Source organism: Olea europaea, unplaced genomic scaffold (genome assembly GCF_002742605.1).
Source record: "Olea europaea var. sylvestris unplaced genomic scaffold, O_europaea_v1 scaffold3410, whole genome shotgun sequence".
Lineage (NCBI taxonomy): Eukaryota > Viridiplantae > Streptophyta > Magnoliopsida > Lamiales > Oleaceae > Olea > Olea europaea.
Genome location: NW_019253130.1, coordinates 55,390 through 64,968, shown reverse-complemented (window position 1 = coordinate 64,968; position 9,579 = coordinate 55,390). Strand labels below are relative to the sequence as shown.

Genomic DNA, 9,579 nt, shown 5'->3' with positions numbered 1-9,579 from the left:
AAATCTACTCTTCAGATATTCTTTTTGTGTAAAATGAATTTGGTGCTTCAGTTTAAGGTGACAAGGAGGGAATAAAGATCTTGACTATTTTAATTCTGTAATGACTTTGCATCCTCCGATGACGCTGTGTCTCATATGTTGGATTATACAGTACTGAGCTCCTTTCGGATATAAAATAGAAAGGCATAGCGCCATAGCCCCTGTTTGGTTTAGCTAAGATCAAACTTTTAGTAGAATTTAATAAAAATTGAAGAAATTTGTAGTTGAAAAGTTAATAAAACTTGCGGATTCTATGAAACGTAAGATTGGAAATGAGTTTAAAGAAATGGGAGCTAAACACATGCTTGTATCTTTCTTGATTGGCAAAGTGAAATCTACTACCCCATTTAGTGGCCATTCGCGTTCATTTTGCGTACCGCATGAGATATAAGGGAGAAGAAGATGTATGAAATCCACTGGCAGATCCTTTTCGTCTCCATCGGACATTGATAAGATGTCCATGTCCGGCATTCTTCCACGTAAACAAGTATATTATAAGATGGGATGACAGTAATAGTAACTTCCAGAAAAGTTTAATCTGTAATAGTATTTAACTATTAATATGACTTTACGTTGTAGGATTATGACTTTTCAAAAAAAAAAAAAATTAGCTTTCCCTCAGCTGTATCAGGACTTTTATTTCATTATTAAGCAAGACTAATTTAAATTGGTAAAATTAACTTTTTTCCTCAATGTTCGTTACCTATTTTTTATTATGACTCACAACTTATATTTTAATTTAAAAACTCCCAAACAAGTACTAGTTATTGAGGGAGATAGGAGTTTGTAATCTGAAATTTGATTACTGAATTAAACCGTTTCTTTCCTATATGTTAACGATTTTTTATTTTATTTTATTTTTTGTTCTTCTCTTTTATTCATACGAACAAACAGGGAACCAGAGGTGGGAAAGAATTTCACTTTGAGCAGAGTTCTTCGCACGTTAGAATTCTGAGAGAGAGAAGCATTGGAAAACAAAATAAAAGTTACATGTATCTAACAATTTGTTCTCAAGCGATTGCGTTTCAGAAAAAAGTAAAAAGTCGAGCAATTCATCGAATATGGCATCAGGTACAGCATTTCATGTTGTCTTGTTTGTGTTTAGAAATTGTTATGCTGATATTATTTTCTTCATTTGAGGTACTTTTCTTGATATAGACTATGACCCTGTATCTGATTTCTACATATAGATTATATGATTAGACTCCACACATTCTAACAGTTAACATGAATATTTTGTTCTTCTATTAATCAGGTTCTGGTTCCGAAGAAAATCAAGCTACCAATGAAGAGTTCAAACACTTTGATATTGTGCAAGAGGCATCAGATCATCACTACAGAAATTCTGAACAGTCGAAAAGTTTTTCCAAAGTCAACAGTTTTGCTCATCGGAAAATCATGAGAGAGTGGAGAAGCCTCGAGAAAGATCTTCCGGAATCCATTTATGTCCAGGTTTACGAGACTAGAATTGATCTGCTTCGTGCTGTGATTATTGGCGCTGAAGGAACGCCTTACCACAACGGTCTCTTCTTCTTCGACATTTGCCTACCGTCTGACTATCCATTTCGACCTCCAAAAGTGTACTATCATTCACACGGCCTTAATTTGAATCCAAATCTTTATGCTGATGGAACAGTTTGCTTGAGCCTCCTCAACACCTGGTATGGGGCCAAAACGGAGAAGTGGACTCAGAATTCTACTATTCTTCAGGTTCTGGTATCCATTCAAGCGCTCGTGCTTAACGACAGACCCTATTTCAACGAGCCCAGCCGTGAACGTGGCAAAAATCGCAATTGTCCAAAATGGATAAAAAATGTCGTGACCTATAACGAGAAGGTATTCATTTTGTCTTGCAAGACAATGCTCTACACAATGCAGAACCCACCAAAGAATTTTGAGATTTTCGTCATTGAGCACTTTTGCAAGCGCGCAGATTCCATACTGGCGAACGTTATGGCTTATCAAGATTTTTTCTTGGTGGTTGGTGCATCTGAGATTAAAGCTTCGATAACATTTAAGTGGAATTTGAGAAGGATGCATTCGAAGCTCAAAAGGGTCTTTGACACAATTTCAAAGCCAAACATCAATAACTCAGAGAAAATAGAAAATGTTAAAAAGGAGATGAAGCCACATATGTTCAAAATTGACTTTATAGTTCCTGCATTTTTGGTTCTCTTAGCATGTGCCTTGCCGTTTTGGGTTATGTTCATGCTTTCTTAGTTCCCATATATGTCACTAGCATGTCAAAGAATTTTATGTACCAAAACGGTAAAATTTCACTGGCCAAGAAACTATAGATATTTATAGTAACGTTACTTTTTTTTCCTGCTTTATTGGGTTGTATTCTAATTCGACTGGCTTATTTTTCACACGACAACTTCGTAACCTGGAATAAAAAAGGAAGATGATACTTGTAGATCTTCAATCGGAATGTTTCTAGTATATTGTTTTAGAACATTTAGAAGCTTTAAATATCTCGTTCTATGTCGTCGTACGTACGGAACCATTCAAGCGTTTGCTAGCGAGTCAAGCCTCTAGTACAAAGCATCTGCATTGTACAAGAGACGAAACCAAAAAATCTACATTTTATGGTGCAAGAATAAAATTTGTATCCATCAGGCATGTCACTTCTTCGATTGAAATTTAATTCTCGCTCTATTGGCGGATCTTCTTCTCCCCACGGGATATTGAGAAGATGACTTTTTTTCACTTCAACAAGTATTTAGAAGGGAAGATCCTGTTTGGGAATAATTTGTAAATGGTTTAACTTATAAATAATACTACTGATTCATATGTGAGTTTACTGAAATATACAGTGGGTTCTCTTGCTCAACTTGAACATCACTTGACGGGTCTCCATGTTAAGAGGAGGCTTATCGGGCTCAGCATGCTTGAGCTGACTGGCTTGCACTTGGCTTGGGGACAGAAATACTAGACGCTTCCATTACATACCAGAGCCACAGGATGGAAAGCAAAAAATTGAAATTCTTGGACTATTGGATGAGAATGGCCATTGGTGCGAGGAGGAAGGTGAAATTGAGAGGATCGTGCGCTCATTTTTCCTGTAAATACAGTTAACTTCATGCACATCTGAAATGCAAATTGCATAGGATCTTGACTTGTGGGCATGAACTCTTGCTGATCCGTTCACTAGGTCTGAAATTTTTGAAGCGCTTTCAAGTAGGGGACCGGATGGATTTCACACGGCGTCCTGGGTGTACTTAAATGAGGGATGACATCTAAACTCGGTTAATGAGACTTTTGTAGTGCTTATTCTGAAGGTTAAGTCTCCATGGAATAGCTCAGAGTTTTGATCTATAAAATTGTCACAAAGGTTTTGGCAAACCGAATGAAAATTGTTATGCCTCATCTAATCAAAGCGCGCTTATCCCTGGCTGGCTAATTACCTCATTTGAACTACTTCACTCAATGAAAGAAAAGAACATGGGGGAATTAGGAGTATAGGCTATTAACAGGAATATTGCTTAGAAAGATAATGAAGAAATGGAAGGAAGCCAGGCAGTTTGCACACATAAGGAATCTCAGTCATTTACAAGGTGGGGGCCCGAAAATCAAGCTGCTGATTCATTGTCCCGTGTGGTCGAATTTCAATTCCTATCCATTTCCATGCCACGTGCGGATTGGTGGTCAATATTACAAAGTGAGGTGTCACAGGATCCCTTCTATACAAAACTAAGCCAAACACAGTCAGTCCACCAATTGGTTCAACTAGATGGAGTGTGGTTTAAAAATGACAAGGTTTACTTGAGCCCAACTTCAAACTTGATTCAGAAAATAATTTTCGATTGCCGCTCAACGCCTACGGGAGGACACTTTGGGTTCCATAAGACTCTCTCCCGAATTAAACTCAGCTTCTTGTGGCCTAATATGTGCAGGACAGTCAAGGAATTTCTACAGCAATGCACTATTTGTCAACAGTACAAAACAGATTGTATGAAGCCGACTGGGCTATTACAACCCTTACCAATTCCGACTCAAATATGGACTGATGTCTCAATGGATTTTATTGAAGGATTGCCGCCATCAAATGGACATACTGTCATCATGGTAGTCGTTGATCGCTTAACAAAGTATGCCCACTTTGTAGCCTTGAAACATCCATTTACCGCAGTCATTGTTGCCAAAGCATTTGTAACCAATATAGATCGTCTCCATGGCATTCACACATCCATTGTCAGTGATCGAGATAAGGTGCTTATCAGCTCCTTTTGGCAAGCATTATTCCAATTACAAGGAACCAAGCTTTGCATGAGCTCAAGCTACCATCCTCAATCTGATGGCCAAACGGAGGTAGTAAAATGTACCATCGTTTCCTTACTCCAAGGGTTTGAACAACGTGTTTAATAGCATGAACCTCAACATCTTGGATTCTATGGCCAACGACAAAAGAATTAACAAGATAATAACTATCGTTTTGCTGGTCAGCAAGGGACTAACAATCGTTCCTCTAGTCATGTTTTTACCTCTCAAGGCTGGGGGTTCCAACCTAAAAACACAGATGTCGAAATGAAAAATGGAGGTCTGGACCTATCCACATTGAAGTAACTCATTTTCGTCGAATGACTCCAGCATAGCTTGAAAAATATCGCTATGAAAAATGTCAGATTTGTGACAAACTTGGACATATTGTATCCATCTGTCGGTTCAAAGATAAACAATTTAGTGTCTCAGAAATTTCATGCTCTTGCTGCTCTCACACTTGATACATCTGAACAAGACACTGAATGGACCACTGATATGGATGCTTCGAATCACATGACAGGTAACTCCAAACTTTTGTTCAATTTACGCTCATACCTGGGAACTGATTCAGTTCTCACTGGTAATGGACACACCCTTTCCGTTAAAGCCGCTGGGGACGCACCAGTAAAAAATGGTAAAGAAAAACTAATGTTGCGGGTTATTCTGTTAGTTCCTTCTTTGGCTCATAATTTACTTTTAGTTAATCGACTTACTGATCATTTTCGAATTCTCTAATGCAAATTTAAATGTTAAGGAGCGAGAAACAGGACGAATACTAATGACGGGTCATCGCAAGGATGATCTGTACGTTTTGTCACCTCATCATGAAGCTCACATCTCAAATAGGTTCACTAATACCTCAGTGTGGCATCAAAATAAAATATTTGAGCATTGGGACTTTCCTACGGTATCAACTTTCTAAATTCTAAGGGTTTAATTAAAATCACTATTACAAATAAAAGGACTACTCTTTGTGAGAGTTGTCAATAAGGAAAATTAAGCAAATTGCCATTTTCTCATTCTGAACATGTTAGTTCCGAGTTGTTTGAAAAAATACATTGCGATTTATGGGGTCGTGCACCCGTTTCATCTATTGGAAATTTTCAATATTATGCTTGAGTTGTTGACCTAATTGAATATTATGCCTATCATCCACGTTGCCCTTAAGAAAAGGGGAAAAAAATAAATTCCTTGATTGACAAAAAGGAGAAAATAATAGAAATTTAATATTAATAAGGTAATTTTTATATTTTTATATTGTACTAGCCTACTAGGATTAGGATTTTTGACTTTCCCCATCAGATTAGGATTTTAGTTATGAATCTATGATACTTTTAAGGTCTCCCACTTGCATTGAAACTCACCTTCGTTGTATAAATTAGCTACTAAGGAATTATCTTGGAGTTTCTCAATTGTTCTCCAATTCTCATTAAGAAATTCTTAAGAATTATCAGAAATTTAGAAGGGTAGTCTTCAACAATCTGATATGGCATCAGGTACAAAAATAATTGTTCTCTTGATTTTGTGTTTTCGTGTGTATATACAAATTTTTATGGATTTTGGGTCTTTTTTGGTTCGATATAACTGAATGATATTAGAGAGCAAACCATAAGACTTTGCTTTTATATTCTAATTACGCTGTCTTGTGTTGTTGTAGAAGAAGAAACAATGTCGACATATTCGGGTTTTGTTGCATACTAACTCTTATAAGGGATCGATCCATAATTTCAGTTACGGTAAAAAAGAAATTAGAAAACGTACACGTATATAGAGGTTCACCCTAAATGTCAAAGTTATGTTTTTCGTACGAAGAAAATTACAATATAGTGATCTATAACTGTCCATCTCTTGGACGGCTCGAAAAAAATCTTATATATGCGTACAACATGATTAGACTCCGCAAAATTGAGCAATTGTATCTAAAAAATATATGGCCTTATTCATCAGGTTCAGGACAAAAACAAGCTACCGATGTCAAGTTCAAACACTTCAATATTGTGCCAGAGGCATCAGATCATTATTATCGGAATTTGAATCCGTCGAATACATTTAGCAATGCAAATAGTTCCGTTCACCGAGCCATCATGAGAGAATGGAGAAGCCTCGAGAAAAATCTCCCAGAATTGATCTATGTCCAAGTTTACGAGACTAGGATCGATCTTCTTCGTGCAGTTATTATCGGTGCCGAAGGAACGCCTTATCACAATGGTCTCTTCTTCTTCGACTTTTGTCTACCTTATGATTATCCACGACAACCTCCGAAAGTATACTATCGTTCACACGGACTCTATTTGAATCCAAATCTTTATGCCGACGGAAAAGTTTGCTTGAGTCTAATCAACACTTGGCCCGGGGAGAAATGGACACAGAATTCGACTATTCTTCAGGTTTTGGTCTCTATTCAAGGGCTCGTACTGAACGAGAGACCCTTTTTCAACGAGCCTATCGTTGCAGGTGCCAAAAAAAGCAAGAGTTCGATATGGATCAAGCAATCCGTGGCTTATAGCAAGTATGTATTCATTTTGTCTTGCAAGACAATGCTCTACCAAATGCGTAATCCGCCAAAGAATTTTGAGAATTTTGTCGCTCAACATTTCAGCGATCGTGCAGATTCTATATTGGCAGCCGTCAAGGATTACCAAGAAAATAATCTGCTGGTTGGTTCATGTTCGATTAAACCTTCGTCCTCGTTTAAGTCCAAATTGAGAAAGATCCAGACAGAGCTGGAAAAGGCATTTGATAGAGTACCAGAGCCGAACGTCAACAAGTCGGAAAAATTAGAGGACATAAAAAAGCCGAAATATGGGCTCGTGAACAAGTTTATGATGTGTATCTGGAACAAAGATTAATCAACTGAGAGAAAATAGTTATGTAACGTAACATGCTTGTTTTTCGTATTTATCGTGTCTATCTAGATTATTATTAATGTTCAATTTATTTCTTAATTATCTTTGTCGTGACTAATGATATTTTTAAGAGTGGAATGCACCTTGAACGCTTTAGATAGTCAACGTGCCTATAAATTTAAATTTAAATGTATTAAGATTTTAATAAGCCTAGATTAAATTATAAAATATATTTATTTATTATGTGCCTTTTAAATTATGTGTAATTATTTTATTATGAGTTTTTAACTTTGCACATAATAACTTCTCTCGAGCAAATGACAATAAAAAAGTCTGGACGTTTTCTATTGCAGATATTTTAGTCGTTCATGTGGCGGCGTCTGCGAAATGAAAGGCAGAGAAATGAATAGTGAAGAGAGGATTCCCTCTTTTTATTATGTGCAATGATATTGCTCCAGATGAATAAAATAATCCTAGTCAGCCTAATGCTCGAGCAGGCCAAAAATTTCCCTCTCCCCTTGTAACACTCGGGATGAACCTTGCACTTCTGTTCTTTGGGGGTCCATTCCTGAACTTGAATCTTTGGTGATTCTAATACCACGTTAAATCGTCGTGTAAAAGTGATGATAAACCTAAAAGTAGCTTTGATAATTTTATTTATGTTGGGGGATCCTAGGAGTTCAATCAACCAAAACATCAAACAATAGAAGAAATTCTAAAGCAAAACAATGGAAAAAGGGATGGAAAAATACAACCTGTCTTTGGCCGAATCTGGACAGATTTTGCTTCTTCCTTGTAGCAGCTTCTTCTCCTCCTTATGGTTGATTTTTCAGGCTCAGGAACAGCCCTCCATGACTTGCAAATCACCTTCCAAGAGAGAGGGGAAAAATCCAGCAAAGAACCACCACCTTCAAACTAAAAACCGAGTGTCCCAGTGCAAGGAGGAGTTGGCTTATAAAGAAAAGAAGAAGGAAAAAAACCCATGCCTCTGCCAAAAAACGTGGGAAGCCCTTATTGTGTCAACATCAATACCATCAAGTCACAACATCTCCCCCAAGATTAAATCTCGGCCGTCGATTTTCATCCAATGGTCCACAAAAAATTGAATAGATGGTGTTAAGAGAACCATATTATCACATTCTTCACCTTGGTTCTCATAACACTCTCTCTTGGTTGCGAATTTGCACATGGAAGAACTGTTCATCATCATCGCCCACAACCTGCAAGAAAAAATTAACCAGTGTCAATATGTAATAAAGATAAGCACAATTTAAATTTACCTGCAGGTAGAATTTTTGTTCCCATATCAGAGGGATTCCTATCATTGTGAATTTTAATAAGATTAACTTCACCTTGAGACAGTTTCTCATGAATAAAATGATACTTTACCTCAATATGTTTAGTTCTTTCATGGTAAACAGGATTTTTACAAAGCAATAAATCACTTTGACTATTAGTAAACATAACAGGTGTATCATGCATGAAGTTCAATTCCTTTAAAATTCCTTTTAACCAAGTACATTCTTTAACCGCCTCAATTATGGCAACATACTCTGCCTCAGTACTTGACAAAAGGCTGCAGCTGTGACTTCCATGTTATACAATTGTCACCTAGTGTAAAAAAGTACACTGTGGTAGACTTTCTCTATCCTTGTCATCAGCAAAATCAGAGTCTACATACTCCTTTAGAGCAAGTTTTTCAGATCTCTTTTCATACACTAGACCCAGTTCTAATCTACCAACAATGTACCTTAACAACCATTTTAAACCTGCCCAATGGGGTTTTCCTGGGTTTGACATAAATCTGCTCAAAAAACTTATAGCATATGCTAAGTCAGGCCTGGTTGTTATCATAGAGAACATAACGGAACCTATAGCATTAGCATAGGTTCACAGATTTTGATCCATTCATACCAAATTTAGTTATGACTTTGTTTAGATAGGATTCTTGGGAAATGACTAGTCTATTTTCAGCCCTATCTCTCTTTATAACCATCCCTAAATCTTCTTAGCACTCCCCAAATCTTTCATATCAAATTCTGATTTTAAAAGGTTCTTCATCTTAGTGATTTCAGTCTTACTTGAACTTGCTAGAAGCATGTCATCTACATACAGCAACAAGTAGACCTCACAGCCCTCCTTACTATCATTATAGTACAGGCATGCATCATATTCACTCCTTTTAAAACCTATCTTCAGTACATAGGTATCGAACCTTATGTACCACTGTCTAGGACTTTGTTTAAGTCCATACAGAGATTTTTCTAATTTGCACACATAGTTTGTTGTTTTACCTTTCACCTCAAAACCTTGAGGCTGGCTCATGTAAATATCCTCTTCCAATTTCCCATGTAGGAAAGCAGTCTTGACATCTAGTTGTTCCAGTTCCCAGTTGTACTGAACAACCAATGCAAGAACCAGTCTGATTGTT

The 9,579-nt window shown here is 37.0% G+C and overlaps 2 protein-coding genes across 2 annotated transcripts; both read left to right on the top strand.

Moving 5' to 3' along the window:
• Positions 1-774: 774 nt before the first annotated feature.
• LOC111386077 (probable ubiquitin-conjugating enzyme E2 24) lies at positions 775-2,372 on the top strand. Its single transcript, XM_023010501.1, has 2 exons — positions 775-1,110; positions 1,295-2,372. Exons 1-2 carry the CDS (start codon positions 1,101-1,103, stop codon positions 2,257-2,259), a joined length of 975 nt encoding a protein of 324 aa, XP_022866269.1. The 5' UTR covers positions 775-1,100; the 3' UTR covers positions 2,260-2,372.
• A 3,330-nt stretch (positions 2,373-5,702) lies between these two features.
• On the top strand, positions 5,703-7,311 carry LOC111386076 (probable ubiquitin-conjugating enzyme E2 25). The gene is made up of 2 exons (XM_023010499.1): positions 5,703-5,798; positions 6,250-7,311. Exons 1-2 carry the CDS (start codon positions 5,789-5,791, stop codon positions 7,149-7,151), a joined length of 912 nt encoding a protein of 303 aa, XP_022866267.1. The 5' UTR covers positions 5,703-5,788; the 3' UTR covers positions 7,152-7,311.
• Positions 7,312-9,579: the final 2,268 nt, after the last annotated feature.